The 18,504-nt window shown below is 46.0% G+C and overlaps 3 protein-coding genes across 3 annotated transcripts in view; all 3 read right to left on the minus strand.

The window, feature by feature from the left end:
- Window positions 1-2,083, minus strand: part of FAM53B (family with sequence similarity 53 member B) — a 42,125-nt gene extending 40,042 nt beyond the window's left edge. The window contains exon 1 of the mRNA XM_012574681.5: window positions 1,967-2,083. The gene's annotated coding sequence lies outside the window, so the exon portion shown is untranslated. The remainder of the gene's footprint in view (window positions 1-1,966) is intronic.
- UROS (uroporphyrinogen III synthase) overlaps window positions 1-18,504 on the minus strand; it is a 623,177-nt gene that overhangs the window by 191,428 nt on the left and 413,245 nt on the right. The gene's annotated exons all lie outside the window — the stretch shown is intronic.
- On the minus strand, window positions 8,332-17,569 carry EEF1AKMT2 (EEF1A lysine methyltransferase 2). The gene is made up of 6 exons (XM_012574687.5): window positions 17,444-17,569; window positions 16,524-16,589; window positions 15,881-15,995; window positions 12,643-12,750; window positions 11,619-11,835; window positions 8,332-10,872 (listed from the first exon to the last, which is right to left on the minus strand). Exons 1-6 carry the CDS (start codon window positions 17,497-17,499, stop codon window positions 10,745-10,747), a joined length of 690 nt encoding a protein of 229 aa, XP_012430141.4. The 5' UTR covers window positions 17,500-17,569; the 3' UTR covers window positions 8,332-10,744.

Here is an 18,504-nt window from a genome sequence, read left to right on the forward strand (position 1 = left end):
GTGCTGGCTCTGTCCCACAGTCTGCTTGATCTCCATATACAAAACACTGGATCTCACTCACACAAATCAATTATCCACCGAACTGATTTGCACAGATTTTCTATGCAAAGTTTTGCATTTACAGCAAAAGGCCATCTGCTTTCTATAACCACTGTGGTTCCTGGACACCTCGGCCCTGTGCAGAGCTGGAAGTCACAGAAGTTTCCCTCCCTCCTCTGGGCTGGAGGTGGAAGTGGGGAAATCTGGAGCCAGGGATTCAGCAGCAAACCCAGCACGCGTGGCTGTGCTTGGCAGGGTGGGTTCCCTCCTCTGAAGTGGAGAGAAGGAAGCAATTCCACGGCAGGTTGTTTTTGTTGGGTTTTTTCCTTCACTTTTGGGGGCAAGGAGGCTCAGTGCTTCTCCCAGTAAAGTGCCTCCACTCCAGCCCTAATCCTGCCCCACTGAGCAGGGCCGTGCCAGGGCTGGATGTGACACACCCACTGCCACAAGCATCCTTCAGGCTCCACAGGATTCTCAAAAATGAAGAAATAAATCAGAAGCTCACTTCAAACCTGCACCAAGTACAGACAGAGCAAACTGCTCCGAAATTCGGGTTTTTTACTATCACTCTAATTAATCTGTTTCATGACCCACCCCAAATATTTTCTCTAGAAACATTATCTACACTGTTTTGGGGTTTCTTTATTTCTTTTTCCAGCCCTCAGCCAAGCCCTGGTAAATATTTCTGCCCACGACAGAGGCAGGCCAAGGGAATCTTTGCTTTGTGATGGCAGCAGCATCTCCTGCGCTTGGAAATACCCAACACTGGGCAGAGATGCTCACAGCCCTCCGTGTTTTTACTGGATTATCGCGAAACACTGCTACCTCTGCAATTTGCAAGTAGTTTTTAATCTGTCAAAACAGACTTTTAGCATTGCTTGAGGATTCAAAAGGAAAATATGCACATCTGGTTTCAATCGCCAACTGAAGTTTTGTCTATCAGCCTATTTCATAACAAATTACACTCACTTTTCACTCCAGAGGATTTCCTAAGGAGGGGATGAGCTGCCAAGGTACACCAGCGGCTGTGGAGACCGCACGGCACCGAGAGGCAGCGGCACGACTCAGCGACAGGCACCGCGCTGTAGCAAACTCTGCGTCAAGAATTAAAATTATTGAGGAAAAGCCCCTTACCCGTGAAATCTCTGCACACAGCTGTACGTGAAACCTTCACGTACCTGAGAACCCGATCAACCTGACGTCACCGAATGGAGAAACAAGACTTACAGGCTTTCTAGGACAACCCCCCTGCCAGGGCACTTCACACAGCGAGGCGCTGCCGTGTCCCGTCGCAGCAGCGATGTCAGGGGCTGGAGCCCCCCGGGACCTGTCCGGGTCTGTCCCCCTGTCCTGCTGCTGCCCTGGGTGCCTCACACGTGCCAGGAGCGCAATCCGAGGCAGGCACGGCGGGGAGGGTGCGCTGGCCCTGGGTGAGCATCTCTGGGGGATGCTCAGCCAGGCTGCATCCCCCGTGAGACCCCAAACCCAGGCAGTGCTGCACCGAGCCCGGCGGCGCCCGAGTTTCAGCCCCCTGGAGCTGCACTCTCGGCCCGGAGAAAGGAAAGCACGTGTTGATCCTTTCGCAGGAAATAATTCCAGTGGCAGAGGACTCGCAGCGGGTGAAGACCGCTCGCCAAACTCCGGAGAGCCGCCCATCCCCGCACGTCGGGCTCAGCATCCCGCACCCCCCCGCCGCTCCGGACACACATCCCACCGCTCCACGCTCCCCCCGCTCCCCCCGGGCCACAAAGGCGGACATCCCCAGCCCGCTCCGCGGGGATGCGGTGGCGGCGGGGGGTACCACCGTCCTACCCCATCCCTTCCGAGCCGCCCCGTCCCCGGGCAGGGCGCACCGCCGCCCTTTGTCCGCTGCCCCCCGGCACCCCCCGGGGCTGCAGGGCCCCGCTGCGCTCCGAGCATCGCTTACCGAGCGCTTCGGGCGGTGGCGGCGGAGCGGCCCGGCCGGGCCGGCTGTGGGCGCCGCTCCGACCGCGCTCCGCTGCCGCCGCCGCCGCCGTGCTGCGGGCGGGGCGGGCGGAGGGAGGGAGCGAGGAGGAGGAGGAGGAGGAGGAGGAGAAGAAGGAGGAGGAGGAAATGTGCTTGTCACTTCCTGAGCGGAGCCAGCGCCGGCAGAGCCCGGCCCGCACCTGCGGAGCGCCCGCCCCGGGGACCCGCGCGGCGGAGCGCTCGCTGCGAGGGGCGGCGGGGGAGACCCTCGGCTGCCGGCCCGAATGGGCATCCCGGGGTTAAACATCGCCAGAAAGAGCGTGTGTGAGGGCGGAAAAGCCCAATAATGATAAAAAAGGGGGATTCGGGCAGCGGAGCCGCGGGCTGAGGCGGCAGCGCTGCCGCGGCTGCAGAGTCCGCACACGGCCCCGCAGCCCGGGATGCTGCGGGCGCGGCTCGCCTGAGGCTCCGCCGCCCGTTCCGAGGCCGAGAGTGACTCCTGGTGGCTCGGCCGGACCCGGGAGGAGCAGGAGAGCTGGTCTCAGCAGCAGCTCATTGAAGGGTCCCCGCAAGAAGTAGCGCTGAAGTTTTGGCACATCACAGATGGACACCATGCGCGCCTGTACCCACCAGTGAATAAAAATCCCCGCTCCTTAATTTTTCTTGGTTTTTCATGGAATTATTGACTGGTTTGGGTTGGAAAGGACCTTTAAAGATCATGTAGTTCCACATCCGACACCTTCCGCTATCCTAGGCTGCTCCAAACCCCATCCAACCTGGCCTTGGACACTTCCAGAGATCCAGGGGCAGCCACAGCTTCTCTGGGCACCCTGTGCCAGGGCATCCCCACCCTCACAGGGAACAATTCCTTCCCAATATCCCATCCAACCCTGCTTTCTGTCCATTTGAAGCTGTTCCCCCTTGTCCTGTCAGTCCTAAGTCGCTCTTCATGTCCCTTGAAGCCTGTTTAGGAATGAGCCGTGGGTCCTCTGCAGCAGTGAGAGGTACATCTGCTTGGCTTCACATGGGAATGGCCTTTAGCAGCGCTGAGCTCTCGGTGACATTTTCCATCCAGCCAGGCTGTGCCACGCACAGCATGCGGGCTCCTTCCGAGAGCGAGCCTAACGAGCGAACAAGGAAACTACATGACAGCTAAAAGGAAGATTTAGGACTCATTACAAAACAGAGCCCAAACATTAATCTTAAACATATGCCAGCAGACAGCACAGATGCCATCAGGAATGAATCTGGGGCTGAATTTCATCCACCCAGCTGGATGGCCGGGCACGGTGCTGGGGATGGCATGTAGGGACAAGTAGGGGACAAGTAGGGGACAAGTAAGGGCATGAGTGGCAAGAGAGGCTGTAGCTGTGAACTCAGCAGTGCTCCGGGTGTCCTGCCCTGCTGCTGCACTGCCCAGGACAACAAAACACTGTCAAAGAAGGCTTGTCAGTATTTATGCAGTGAAGAAGTAAGAGGGAAACAAGCAGAAGTAGCAGGCAGATACTTAACAAAGGAGCAACTCCCACCAACGCAGTGAGGGCTGATCTCAACAAAAGTGGCTCCGTGCTCAGTGTACATAAAATTAAGCAGGAGTGGCCAGTCTGAGTGGGTGATGAACAGAGAGAAGGGTTTGATGATGTGAAGGGGCTTTTGCATCATGTTCCTCCACCTCATTCAGTATTTGCTTTTCTTATCACGTGTTGAGACTGGTAGCAATAAAACACTTGCTAACTCCTTTTCCAGAACTTCGGGAACCAAGTCTGAAAATGTTTTTTTATGGTTTCCCAGTGGAATATTTCAGCAATAAAGCTCAGAGTGTAATTGAATCCATTCCCCTGGCAGCCTTGGGCTCCAAGACTCAAGCAGAAAGTTGTTTTCTGTCTGCTTCTGCAGCTCGCTCCAAACCCAGCATTTTCTGCCTCTCATCCTCTGTGCTTCCCAACAGATGAGCTGGCTGTGGAGAATTCCCAGCACGTGTGAAAGCCTGTTGCTGAAGCACAAACCTGTTTTCCACAGACAGTATTTTCAGTAATGTTGTTCAAGTAACTAGCTGCCCACAGGCCCTTGTTCTGGATAGTGCTTTTTCCCTTTGTCAGAAAGGGGAAAAAGAAAAGAAATAACTCAAACTTTAAATAACTGGCCAAGAGAGTTTAGTCTTCATGGACAGAAAATTCATTCAGTTCATTTGTGAGCTGATTTAATTTGTGGTTTTGTCTCAGATGTCAGTGCCTTTGCTACCCACTGACTGGGAGCCTTCCTGATGGGGATGGAAACCGTGGATAGGAAAAAATCTAATGCCCCCCACGGTTCTTCTGAAGCGATTCTGGGGTCCAAGCCATCAAGACATGTCAGTGTAGCAGTGCTAAGTCCTGTGGATAGACAGCACTTCCTTCACTCCCAGTACACAGGATCTGGCTGCAGTTACAGCCTTCTTTCCATGCAGCCTTTCCAACGCTTTGCTGTCTGCTCCAGTTATTCATGTCATATGCACCAAGGTTACCAATAACTTCAGAAGTTTGTCCCTTCCACAAGGGCTCTGTGCTGTCCTTCCGAGCACCTGAGCCATCCCAGTTATTTATGGGTCTGCTTCTTATTTATCCTTCTGCTTCTTATTTATCCTTCTGCTTCTCCTACCAGGCAAAGAACACAGGTGAGGGGCTTGCCCAGGGCCAGACTCGCTGGGTACCACATACTTACAGGGACATGTTAGCTGCACCAAAGGTCTCCAGGAACACAAAATGGAGACCAGCTTCAAAGCCACCCTCCAGTTTCACGGGAAATCCTCAAATTCACAAAATCCCTATAACAGCAAGAATTTTTAACAAATAATTCACGCCCAAAGAATGAGCATATCTCTGTAATACGATCAATATGCTCTGTGTCAGAAAGTACCTGAATCACAGATGCCCTAAACAGGTGAAGAATTGCAGAGGGCTGAGATGAGGAGTGTAGTTCTGACTACATTTGGCATACAATGGGATTTCCACCAAACTTAAAAATCCCTATTTTATGTCACAGGCCATTTGCTGCACACATGTAGCAGCTTTGTGTTTGCTGCCTCCCTCCCTGCCTTGGCAGAGGGTGTGACACCTGATCTGGGTGCCCCAGACCGGGAGCAACGGAAACATTGATGGATAAAATAAATAGGCCATGAAATACATATGGGAGCCTGAATGTGCTCATCACTTTGTCAGCCACATTTGAGTCTGAATTGGGTTAAGATAAGTCCAGAGTTATTTGTCCATCATCCACAAAGCCCGAGCCAGCTGCAGACGTACCCCAAAGCATCACCCTACCTTGGATAAGCAGCAGTGCAGCACCCATGGAGTTGAGGAGCCCTGGGGTAGGACAGCAGCCAGCAAGGCTAATTACTACTGAAAATTGGGGTGAAAGATCCTTCTGCTTGGATTTCAGTTCTCAGCCCTAACAACAGCTAAAATTTCTTGATATAAGCACACTCTCCTCACCTCAACTTGACCTGTGGCACTGTCCATGCATACCTGGCTGCTGCAGTGACTGTGCTGAGGTTTGTGTCTGCTTCTTCACTGGGCTCTATTAGCTCTGGTTCTCCAGCACGGGCTCACGCACTGGTGATTACCCAGAATTTATGTGTTACCTGGCAGCAGCTGGTTTGCCTGACAGCGCTCAGCTTAATTTCCAGTAACACAGAAATGGGCTCAATTCAAGCTATACTGTTACCTAACAAATGGAAATTAAGCCACAGGTTGGCTTTTCCCTTATTTGTGTTAAACAAAACACGCCAGTGTTCCTTTCCCTCCTTTGTCTGGAGGCTATAACACCTCATCCCCTTTCACTGAAAGCCCTTGGTAGCCATTAATTGCTCCTCAATTTAGCTGCTGCCACAAGGGTTAGGTCATGCTCAACCTACTTGCAGCCAAAGCATGGGATAGAGCCGTGCAGCACCCGTTCAGCGAGCAGGTAACGCTGTGCAGGGCAGCCTCCCCCTCCTCTCATCCCAGAAAAAGCAGCAAGCAACAGCAATTCAAAGGCAGATCTCCATACGGCTTTGCAAAGCCCTGGCCCAATTATTTCCTTTGTGCACTCCACATATTTTACAGGAGATGATTCCATACGTTAAAAGGCTTGGAGGGCCTATAAAATAAAGCAGTTATTGTTGCAGCAAGCCACGTTCTCTATTTCTCGGCATGCTAAGATCAGGGAAGCTACCCTAGTGCCAAAACACTGAAAATTTTGCTGTATGTTGCTAAATACCACACTTAAAGATTTTGTCTGGAATGAAATAACACACAATTTGGCAGTCTTATAGCAGGCACCCTGGCTGACAGAAGAACAGGCATAGCAGAGTATATGCACAGGCAGATTTTCCTCACAATGGCTCCAGTGCTGCCAGTGCATTCCTGGAATGTAGAAATACACTGTCAGCGATGGAGAGAAGCATGCTGTGCCTAATGCACCAGAAAAGCTATTCAAGAACTCGTCATTACATAAAAATAACCCCAAAGAGGTTGTGTCAGCTCAGCTGTGTAGCTTTGCAGGTATCTTTGCTGTGCCCTGCTCACCTGGGTACAAACCCAGTAGTTCTAAGTGAGTGATTTCGGTTCATCCCCTCGTTTGCCCATTCATTTGACTCTTTGGGCTCACAGATTTTCACAGCCAGTGCAGAACTGAAATAATTCTGATACAAATTGTATGAGAGAACATTGTTTGCTCTCCAGAGAGTCGCACCCGAGAGCTGTGTGGTGGGACATGCACTTCCTCACCCAGGGTATAATGAGCTCTGCTGTAAACAGCAACTGCAGGTTAAAAAACCCAAATATTGGAAAGCTCCTTTTTAACATTGGTTGGAAAAGTACAAATTAAACAAAACAAACGCCACAACCCTGAATCTCCTTTGTTACAGATGTTAAACACCTCAAATCCTATGATAGAATCAAGGCAGCTGGCTCTTCCCAGATTTCAGAAATGGTGTTGCAACAGTGGGTTTAAACTCAAGAAGGTGAGCCCATAATGCCAACAGCAATTTCAGCCTCAGTAATGCTTTGCAGCGATGCTCTCAACAATGATTTGCAGGAATATTCTCCTGGTGGTACAGAGAGCCTGTAATCACACGCTGCATCACTGCTGGCCCTGTCTGGAAAAGCAGCTGCCATAATTCTGTTGGTGTTTCTGATGTAACCCAACAGCTCTTAAAAAACAGTTGTAGCTCCCAGAAATTCTTCATGTTACATCATGAAATTATACTGAGTTTCAAGAACAGAATATTCATTTCATATCTCCTAAGTCTTCAAAAAAAAAAAAAAAAATCAACCTTTAGAAAAACAGCCTATGCACAGCACTGCAGGCCAGGCTAGGGTTTGGAGTAACTTGGTTTAGTGGAAGGTGTCCCTGCCCACGGTAGGGGATTGGAATGAGCTGGTTTTTAAAGTCCATTCCAACCCAAATCATTCTGGGATTCTTTAACTATTCCTGCTCCTTAAGGGCCATCAGATGAACATGCCTCTCTTGCAGATAACAAGCTGGCCACCAAAAGGGAAGTCAAGAAGTGAGGAAACATTATCCTTCCCTCTGAATTCTCTGTGTCCATTCAGTTGTGCCATCATTTTCATGTCTGGTATTTCTCACTTTTTAATCTCTACAAAAATTATTATAGAGTACTTATTTCAAGAAAGTACTGTGATGCTGAAAGGGCAAAGGCTCTCTGTCTTGAGAACTCATTTACCTCACACTCTATCAGAGTCCCACGTGTAGAAACTCTCCTAGAACAGACATCTCAAATCAATAATTATTTCATTAATATCACTTGTTCACCTCTCTCAGATATTTCATCCTGACAGTTCAGCTCTGTGATAAGCCCCATAAAATTCCAGTGTAAAATGCTGCAAGCTCTTTCAGCAGCACAAACCCTGCAATGAATTCAATGGCCTCTCCCAGTAAATGTCTCAAAAGAGAATCCCCAAACACAGTTTTCTTGGCAATAGGAGGCATCAGAAGCCAGGTTTGAGTTGTACCAAGCACAGTTGTTGGTGGAGGTGCTTTGTTTGGGCTCAGGCACTAAAACCAATCCTCAATCTTCCAGGAATAAAAGGTCAGTCCTGAGAGAATTTCTTCCTTCAGCAGGCTGTCAGTGAACCAGGGAACACAAACCCTTTCTGTTCTGCCCACGTTCTATGCAAAACCATTCCAGGAAGGTTTGCCAGCTCTGCAGCATCATCCAGCCCAAACTCAGTCCTGCAGGAACAGCCTGTGGGCTCAGCCACCTCTGGGATCCATGGAAGATGCTCATTTTACTACCCACAAACCTCATATTTGACAGTGAAATCACAGACAGAGTTTTCAGATAGCAAAACAATAAGACTGAAACGTGTTTCAAATGCTGCGTTTATTCTCCTGCATTTAGTCTGGGGTTGCAGCTGGAACCAAGAGTCACACAAGTGGGTAGACATGAAGATTCCAGCCTTCAGGAACCATCATGGAGCGTTCCCCCAACTTCCAGCAAAGATTGCTCCTCCTAAATCACTGCTCATCCCATTGCCTCTTTTCCAATTGTTTTTCATTGAAATGCATCAACATTTAGAGATCACACCAAGATGAACTGCCCTTAAATCAAGGACAGCCTTGGACAAGTAATTTCCAATCCTTGTAAAATACCCCCCTGCCTAGGTCAGTATTTCAGCAGCTTCCTAGACTCCATTATCCAAAAAATGCCATATTTACAACAGAGCAGATTTTAAATAGTAAGCCTTTGGTTACCATTACCTTAAAATAAAGCTCCTAAAACATGTTTTACGAACATTTTTCTGCTCTCCAGTGACACCTGGAAGTGCTTGGGACTGAAGGAATATGCAAAATACAGATCAGATGCAGAAATCCTTATTCAGGCAATTTTAAGAAGCTTATTTTTTAGCTTTACAAGTTATATAAAAATACTACCCAGAGAACAAAAACTAATAATAATGAATTCTTGTGAAGAGGATATGCCCTGACCCTTCCATATCTTGTGGAGTGGGAATCTATGGTTAAATCCCAACTAATTGACTAAAAGAAAATCCATGACAGACCTGATTTTATTTTCATCCCATGATTAAATACACATCATGCCTTCATTAGCAAAAATTACAGATGGGAATAAAACAGATGCCCAAAACACATCCTGCCAGTGTCCTTGAAAATTAAAATTTCCTTGTATTAACTCTACCTGATGCCAAAAATGTCACAAGCTTTTTACTGAGGCTGTTATCAGTAGTGTACTTTGAATCCTTTGTACTACTATGCTAACAAATTCCTGTTTGGATTCCCAGTTACATTTCCTAGCATTCCAGCTGGCTGCTGGGCAGGGGCAGAACACAGGACTACAACAGTTACCCAAATTGTAACAAGCCCTTGCTTTTGGCACTCAGGTTAGAGCCCAAGTCTGAGCAAATATGCAAAGAATCATTGTGGGACTGAATTTTTTCAGCACTGCTGATAAATCATTCTCCCAGTTGAATATATTTCATTCTGCAAAAAAAGATGCAGCATTAAGATTCCTGCCTTGGAAACATCAACAGATGGATCACAGAGGGAGGACTCACCACTGTGCAAAATAATGCCTTGATTCCTATCCTGGGAAAGGACTGGAAGTATTTATTGACCCTTAAAGATCTCCTGAGCCCTGGGAACGAGGAGAAGCATGGAAAGTAGGAGAAGCAATTCCCTGATAAGCAAACATGACCTTGCCTGTGAAACAAAACCTGATTGCCTAAGAGGGCCTCCTTGATGTTTGAAAGAACAAGTTTATTGTCACCTGCAAATGTGTTTGTCGAGGCATGAAGAAACCTCATTTTCCTGCCTTTCAGGCAACAGCAATATTCTGAGATTACAAAACAGAAGAAATGAAGGCAACGAAATTGAGCAAAAGGATTGTACACCAAAGTTTAAAAAATACATATTAAAAAAAAAAAAAAAAAAGGAGCACGGAATGGATAGTTATGCTTTGAATTATTTTGGATTTATGCAGTTAAAATCCATCCTGAGAAATTCACTGGAAAACTTCTTGTCATTGTGGCTCTAAAGACATTCCCATATAGCAGGTTAATAATGAAGGAGGTATATGTCACACACCAGAGGCTGCAACATCACACCTTTATGTATTCATGAGATCAGGGAAAGGAACTGACCAGGCATGAACACACTCAGGAAAGGGAGACTTAAAACACTCCCTCTGTGGGAAAAGAGCTGAGCTACTTCAGAGTAGACACAATTATGCTCAGTCTGAGAACCTTGGAAAATCTGAATTTAAAGTACCAACTGGTCCTTTTTGAAAGTGCTGTGGATTTTGTATTAATTTCCCTCCCTAACAGCTACCCTCGTATTCATTAAAGACCCAGTACTTATATTGCAAAAGCTCGTTCCCTGTTCCACTGTACAACAGAGAAATGAGATTTTTGCTTTGTAGGATACCTTTACTTCTATAGGTCACTACTTACCAGCACAGAAATTAAATATCAGATAATCTTTATGTTTCAAACACAAATACTATTCAGTTACATTGGTCTCTGTATTTGGCACATCTGATTTTCCTCTCTCTTACAAACTTGCAGCTTCCCTGAAACAAGTGAGGTTGTAGCAAGGACACAATTTATGGGCAAATTATGCAAAGCTGAAATGTTTCTAAGACAATGTTTTATAGTCCCTTAGAGCTCCATACATAGTATTTGACTGTGCACTCAAAAAGCATTTATTTACACACGTGTCTGAGGTTTTCTGTCAGGTTTAAAGTTCAGACTTTTCTCATCTAATCTAATTTGTCCAAGATGGATGGCCTCACTTTTTTCCTTTGGAAAACCAATGCTGTTACACTGTTTCCAATTCTTCCTCCAAAGCAAAACTTGGGTGTTGGCAGCTCCTCCAGAATTTCAAATCCTGCCAGACAGAAATTGAAATGCTTTTATTAGAAGGAAGTTGTTTTATTCGCCTCTTGGATAACCCTTTGCAAACCATTCTTTATTCGTCTGGAAAACTTGCAAGTCAGTTAATCTGTGAGTTTATAGGACTGTATTGTTACACTGCACCACTGATTTATACAGCTGAAACTCTTCCATGGATAATAAAAATCCTAGCTGGCTGACTTGCACAAATTAATGGCAGAAAAGATGAGAACCTGCCAGTAATTTCGGTTCCCCAGAAGGGATGGTTGTTTCAGATCCACACTGAGTTTCAAGCCTCAGGGATGAGATTCAGGAGCTGACTGGCATGTAAAAAAAAAACCTCCTAGATGGATCAAAAGTGATAGAAAAGGTCACAGACTTGCCAGTTCCCCTAAATGTGGGTAACAATGTTACCCCAAAATCGGAGCAACCAAAGGGTGAACTGGGTCTAGTAATCAAGGACCCAAAAAGTATCAGCCAGCCACACACACTTTCCCAGGGTAATTAGACTGAAATTCCCAACCTCCAAAGTGTCAGGAACCCTGTCCTTCGGCACTGGCAAACACGGGAGTAGTAATTCCCGAGGAAAACAGAGGGAAGACAGGCTGGAGCATTTACTAATCACTTCACCTCCTCTAATCCTGATCTGGGAAAGTCAATATGCTAACACACACATTAAAATTCCCTCATCCCTTCCTTCAGCAACCCCACGTTGGCAGAGGGCTCTGTCCAGCTGCCTACCTTCTCTGAACTCGTTCAGCAGCTCCTCCTTGGTCCAGTTGCAGGAGGTGATGAGGAAGAAGCCCTCTGGTTTCAGCACCCTGCCCAGGGACCCCACGTACAGCCTCCGCTTCCCCGCCGCGTCGCTGGGGTCGAGGCTTACGGCATCAAAAGTCCCCTTGTCAATGCAAATGTCAAAGCCTGACAGCTCAGCTGAGGGGGCCAGGAAGTCTTCTACCTAAACCAGAAATTGTGAGAACAATCTTCTACTCCTGAATCTTTAATGCAAAGCAAGACTTTAGGATACAAAGCTTCAATCCTGACAATGGGTGTGCTCAGGGAGGGGTAACTCACAGTGCATGGCAGCTTCTTTCTTCTCTACACATTGTGTGATGATCTATTTGCTGTAATCTAAAGCTCAAACTAACACACTTGAAGCTCATTCTTTAAAACATTATTTGTACTTTGATCCCTGCCATGTGCCAAGCACTGCACAAATGCAGGAGAACAGACAGAGCCTGCCACAAAGATATTTTACAGCTGACACACAGGAGCAGAGACATCACACAGGAGAGTAGAAAAGCACAGCAGAGAGCTCAGAAGGACAGGCAGCCACAGAATCCCAGCGTGGCTGAGGCTGGAAGGGGCCTTTGGAGGTCATCTGCTCCTACCCCTGCTCCAACAAGGCCTCCCAACCTTCCTGCTGTTCAGCTCCTGGCAGGCATTCTATCACTAAAGGATTTCTTCCTCTACCTCAAGTCTAAAATTCAGAATGTAGCAGCTAAAACAGAGAACTCGCCACTTGGTAAACCATTACCCTGTTCCAAGCAGGGAAATTCTTCTTAGCCTTAATGACTGTTACAAACCAAATAAAGACCAAAAATCTTCCCATAAATAGATTTATTTGGGTAGAGTTCTCTCACAAATGAATCTCAAAAGACACCATTCATTTAGTACACTGAGTACATCTGAATATCAATTAGCTCATTTAATCTTGGGCTCAATTGCTTTCAATTTCCTCAATTACCTTTCTCTCAAGACTTACCTTTAATTTAATGTTAGACATCCCTTCTTTCTCTCTTACTTTTTCTGAAAGCTGTATTGCGGAAGGTGAATAATCAATCCCTGTGAGATTCATGTAGCCAGACTTTGCCTAGGCAGAAGCAGAGAATCTTAATCAGTGTGCTAGCAATTGTTTTTATCCAGCCAGCACATTCCCTACCTATAATCCATCTCATCTCTCCTCTTAATAACAGGAAAAAAAAGACAACTCACCTTTTACTCATTTTTATACCTGTGACCATTACAAGAGCTCAATAGCTGAATGAGCTGAAATAACTTTATTCTGCCTAAAAAACCTCACCAGAAGGACTGCTGACTGAAAGCTGGTTCATGTCAAGTGGAAAACTGAGCACAACTGGGAAAACTAACACCCTGGAGGAGAACAGACTCTCTTATCTGCACCAAAAGTTACTTAGAAACCAGGAATTTTCAGTGATGACATGTGACAGATGCTTCAAAATAAGGGAAAAAAAACCTCTCTGACATGTACCATTGGAGATTTAGCAATTATTTAGTTCATAACCCACTTTAAGAGCCAGAAGATGTAATAGATTGTACCAGGACAGAAATCCACTGCAAAATCATACATTTTTTTCTAATTATTCATGCTAATGTCTATTTGAATACAACTATTTGCATGCTGCGATGTGTCTGTATCAGCAATTTTCAGGCAGGTTATGCACCACATGTAATAGCACACAGGGAGTTTGTTAATCTAAGTTTGTTGGAGATAAGGATAACTCAGTTTAGGGAACTCAGTGAGATCCCAGCAGCCCTTTGGCAAAGCAGGTGGGCTCCTGGCATCAGCTGGAGCTGGGCATGTGGGAGGGGAGCAGGGACACACATCCTTGTTCTGAGGTAGAAGCTGAAGGGACCAGCTTGGGAAAGAAGGTATAAGCTCAGGGTATCCCATGTGTCTGGCAAGATCCAAACCTGATGGAAGAGCTCTGATGCTCTGGCCAGCTGCAGGCTGTCACAGCAGAGACAGGGAGGAGGCTGGGGTTTGGAAAACACATGGAGTGCTGTTAAGCAACCAGCTGCCTGTCTGCTTGTTCCAGAGGCTGACACCCCAGGAAAACGATGAGGAGTTTCCACAACTGTCCTTCCTCCTTGCAGCAGCCCCTCAGGCCTGAGCTCAGTGCTAACCAGCTGTTCTGAGCTGAGGGCTAACTGCAGCTGAACACAAAGACACTGTTGTTTGCATGGGATGCAGAACATTTATTGCTCAGGCTCCTGCCCACGTTCCTCCCCGGAGCAAAGCAGGCTTCCTCAGATGCCTGTGCTGAAGGTTTGGGGGTGGAGGAGTAGTTCCCACAACAGCTCCTCTGTTTGCAAAGGAAAGGCTTGAGTCACTTCAGGGAGTTCCCATTCACTCCTCTAGTCTTGGGGGCAGAGAAGGAAGGTTTAGAGATAAACAACATTAAATGCTGCAGAACCTGTAGGGCCTGACTGTGACAGGAAGGGATCCTTCACTTGTGCCAAACGTGACCATGCTGCACCCTGCAGCTGGCCTGCTGCCCTGGAGGTGCTTTTACAGCACTCTGCTGCTGCTGCCGCTGCCTGAAGCAGCAGATTGAGGAGCAGAAGGAGTTTGGAACATTATCAGCTCTGCCCCGGGTTTAGGGCTGACACCGCCACTTGGTGAACACTCTCCACTTCAGAGATTATTCAATCTTCAATATTGGTGGCTCCCACATTACTTATAAAAATAAGAGGAAGGCCAAAGCTTTCTGTGACAGCAAGGTTTCCTCAGAAGGGCTGGAATTTTTGGAAGGCAAAAGAATTATGTCACGAATCCAAGCTTCCAGATCCCTGAAGTTCACAGGGGTAGGACTACAGCCTACTAAAGATATAAAGACAGCAAGGGGTGCCAGTTATATGATATTTATGTACTTTCAAGTAGCTCCCTTGCAGAGAGCTGCTACTAATGTCCTCTATGACTGACTTTTTTCCACTATTGCCATTTCTACCCCATGATGGAGTCCAACTCCAGTGGCAGAACAGTCCTATGGTAGCTGCCAAAAGAATTCCAACTTGATTTCCAAGCCTTGCAGCTAACACACAAAAAATTCCTTTCACATCAACTAAGCGAAATCCTGAATTATTCAGCAAAAATAAACAAGGTAATTTTTGAAGCCACTTTTCAAGAGGGAACTGGACTGGCAATTTCCTATGAAAGAAACCACAGTACTGTGAGGTGCTTAATGTAAGGGAGGAGGGTGCTCTCACAAGAGTTAATAGTTTTAAAAGCTATCAAGCTGTCATTTTCCCATTACAGTATGAAAAATCAGTTCCCATTTGCAACTGGAGTCAGTATAAAATGGAAGTCTTACAAATAAGATTTTTCTGTTGGGTATTTCAACCATGATAGAGCTATCACTGCTCTCAACAATCACCATTATCAGGCTAATTTCTCTTAGTGAGATGAGCAATTTCTGCTTTTGGTGACATAAATTCTCCTGTGCTGTGGTGTAGCAGCCAGTCTCCATAAAGGCTTTAAAGTCTTCTAAAATCAAAGCCCACATTAAAAAAATTCCACTTCAAACCAGACTTTGGCTTCCAGTCCTTCCAATTCCTACAGGAACTAATGGAGCCAAAGGGGAATGCAAAACAACAGAGGCTGTGACAATTTGACAGCCCTTTTCTTACCAACTCCCCTGCAGTATTATATATAAAAAAAAAACCAGTCAAAAATGGAAAAAAAAAATACTGGAACTCCTGAGCATCTTGTGCACAACAAAAACATCAGAACACTTAGAACACACCTGATCAGATTTCCCACCCAGACACAAATAGACACTTCTTTAAAAGAAGACTTAACAAATTTTTAAGCTATTTACATAAAGGCCCTTGGATTTACCTACTTTTTTATATCAACAATGAGTGTTATTATCAGAACTGAGTGCAGAGAAAGAGTCTGGTTTTGTACATGAGGGTACTTTGTGAATTAATCAACTTCATTTCCTTATCTAGGGGAGTTTAAACACAGTGGGAAGAAATCAGTTTTAAATGTGGGGAAACAGGAAGGTAACGGTAAAACAAGGGATGCTCAGGCTGATTGATTTAGAGAAATACTTCAAATTTTGAAGCCTGAAGTATTGACACTTTTGGTGTTTCACACAGGTTACAGCTCCTCATGACTACCACTGCCACTTGTGAGAACTGTATTTAAACTGCTCTGATTCTGTATAAAAAATACACAAACTTTGCAAAATACCAACCAATTCAACCAGTAAAACTCCGTTTCCAGTCCCAATGTCAAGCACAGAGCTGTCAAGGGGGACCTTGTGCTTTTCCAACCACCTGATTATGCGCACCATGCTTTCTTCTCCAAACCTGGAAAAAACAAGGGCTCAGGTAATTAAACCAGAAAAAAAAATGTGCAAAAGGTACAGCAAGTTTATTTCATCAGTCACTTTCTCCAGCTTTTGCAAAGCCCTTTTTACTGTTACTAAAGGAAAAGCTGCCATAGCTCATATTTCATGTTTGCTTTATTCAGATGAAAATTAATCCTGCAGCCTTAAAATTCACTGAAACACCAACTCTGTCAGGTGAAAGCATCCATATATTAAAAAAGGAAGCAGCAAGGGCAACTTGTGTAGTTAAACCTGAGCTCAGGGATAAAAAGCACATTTGCCAGTAACACACAGCTCAATTACCAGCTCAATTTCTGTGTAATGACACTTGTCCAAGTGCAGCTGAGCAATCTTCACTGTGAAATTGGGCCAGAGAGGAACTGCTGGTTTCAATGGTAAAACTCCCCATCATTTTGTCAGCAACTCGTTGAATTGCTGGCTGTGGTTTTGCAATGTCTTTTATGGTAAAGAAATGACAGAAACACTCTGCAGAAATTATTTTGTTTACCAGATTTCGCCGGTATCTCCAATGTCTTGAAAAGTTTGCAGTTCTCTTTCGTACGCAGCATCCCAGCTGGAGTTGAGGGGAGAAAGAAAGGAGAGGATATCATAATTAATACTGGGAAATATTTAGGTTAAAAAGGGATAGGAAGAAAAATTGAAAGATACATTTAGGCTAGGTATTTGGAAAAAATTGACTGTGAGGGTGGTGAGGCACTGGTCCTTAGCATAAGAAGAACATGAACATGTGGGAGAGAGTCCAGGGAATGCCTGGAGATGCTCCAAAGGCTGAAGCCAGGCTGAGAGAGCGATGGGTGTATTCACCTGGAGAAAACGCTCTGGGGAGACCTCAGAGCCCCTTCCAGGACCTAAAGGGTCTCCAAGGGATGGACAGACAGGACACAGGGAATGGCTTTAAGCTGAAAGTGGGTTGATTTAGATGGGATTTTGGGAAGGAATTGTTCCCTGTGAGGGTGTAAGGCCTTGGGACAGGGTGCCCCTGCATCCCTGGCAGTGCCCAAGGCCAGGCTGGACACTGGGGCTTGGAGCACCTAGGACAGCGGGAGGTGTCCCAGAAATGGCACTGGGTGAGATTTAAGGTCCCTTCCAACACAAACCATGGAATGAAAAGCAAAACCATTCTATGAAAAGCTTGAGAACGCTCTGCGTAGCACTGCCACTCTACAGAACCACAGCTTCTCTAAGCTATTAAATAACACATAAACCAGAGACTGCTTTGTGTTGGGACCTTAAAGACCTTTAATTTCCACTCCCCGCGCCGTGGGCAGCGCCACCTCCCTCAGCGCGGGCGGCTCCGAGCCCCGCCACCCGCGGCACTCAGGGCTCCCCCTCACTGCCCCGTGTCCCCCTCACTGCCCCGTGTCCCCCGGCACCCACAGCTCCCCGGCACTGCCCCCCGGCACTCACTGCTCCCTGGTGCCCAGCACCGAGGGGCTGAAGGGCTCGTCCCCGGGCAGCGCCATGCCCGGCCCGCCCCGGAACCAGCGAGCGCTGCGGGCGGAGCCGCGCTCATGATGCGGCCGTGAGGGGAGCGCGGGCCGCTGCCGAACCTGCCCTGGTTTGTAATGTTTCCTAACGAGTTCTAATGTGAAAAGCGTTCTAATGAGAAAAATACTGTGGAAAAATGCGTATTTCATGATTGGCTTTTCGCAAATGTTACAATGAATGTTATATATGCAATGTTAGAAAGTGATGCTGTACTAATTCTCTTAAGTAGCGTGTTAAATGTAGCTTTAGGTTACAACATAATGTTAAAATAGAAACTCTATGTAGAATTTTTTTATAGAAGTAATATAGAAATAGAAATACTATATAGAATTTTTTACTAACTCAAGCAAGAGATGAGATAATCAACTCTTCACACAGAGATGGAAGCGAAGGGGGCCCATAAAAAGTTACAGCCTCCTCACCAGAAAAGACAAACATTCTTCCACCTTCTCTCCGTCTTTTTAGAACCAACAAGGTTAAAGAGAAGAAGTTGAGAAAAAACCAGAAAAGTTCTTAATTTGCAAGGAATTTATGCATCATGTGCGAGATATATGAATATGCAACAGGCTGTTGCTTTTAATGTTATTCCTTTGTTCACAAGGGATGCTTTTCGTGACTTAGTGTCCAAGAGCATCTGGACGTCCATAATTCTTTGCTTTTTTATTCTCTTGTAATTGTCCTAACTCTCAATTTTGTTACTCTAATTAGATTACTATTTTTATAACCATTTTATTATTATTAAACTTTTAAAATTTTTAAAAACCAAGTGATTTGCGTTTTTCACAATACCAATCACTCGTGGTTTTGGTTTTTTTTAAATCTTAAAAGTTTATTAGTAGTGAAATAGTTACAAAAAAATAGTAATAAAATTAGAGTTAAAAATTTGGACAATGAGGATTAGGGCGCTACGAGACAATATAAAGCAAAGAATTACGGACGTCCGGATGTTTTTTGGGCACCAAGCTGCCAAAAACATGCCT

The sequence above is a fragment of the Taeniopygia guttata genome, chromosome 6 (assembly GCF_048771995.1).
Source record: "Taeniopygia guttata chromosome 6, bTaeGut7.mat, whole genome shotgun sequence".
In the NCBI taxonomy this organism is placed as follows: domain Eukaryota; kingdom Metazoa; phylum Chordata; class Aves; order Passeriformes; family Estrildidae; genus Taeniopygia; species Taeniopygia guttata.

Bases quoted from the DNA above. Each gene is read 5' to 3' on its own strand.
- EEF1AKMT2 (XM_012574687.5), bottom strand. From the start codon at position 17,499: ATGGCGCTGCCCGGGGACGAGCCCTTCAGCCCCTCGGTGCTGGGCACC. The intron at 16,590-17,443 runs GTGAGTGCCGGG...CCTCAACTCCAG, and splicing joins GTGCTGGGCACCAGGGAGCA to CTGGGATGCTGCGTACGAAA. The intron at 11,836-12,642 runs GTAAGTCTTGAG...TTTCTGGTTTAG, and splicing joins TGTCTAACATTAAATTAAAG to GTAGAAGACTTCCTGGCCCC.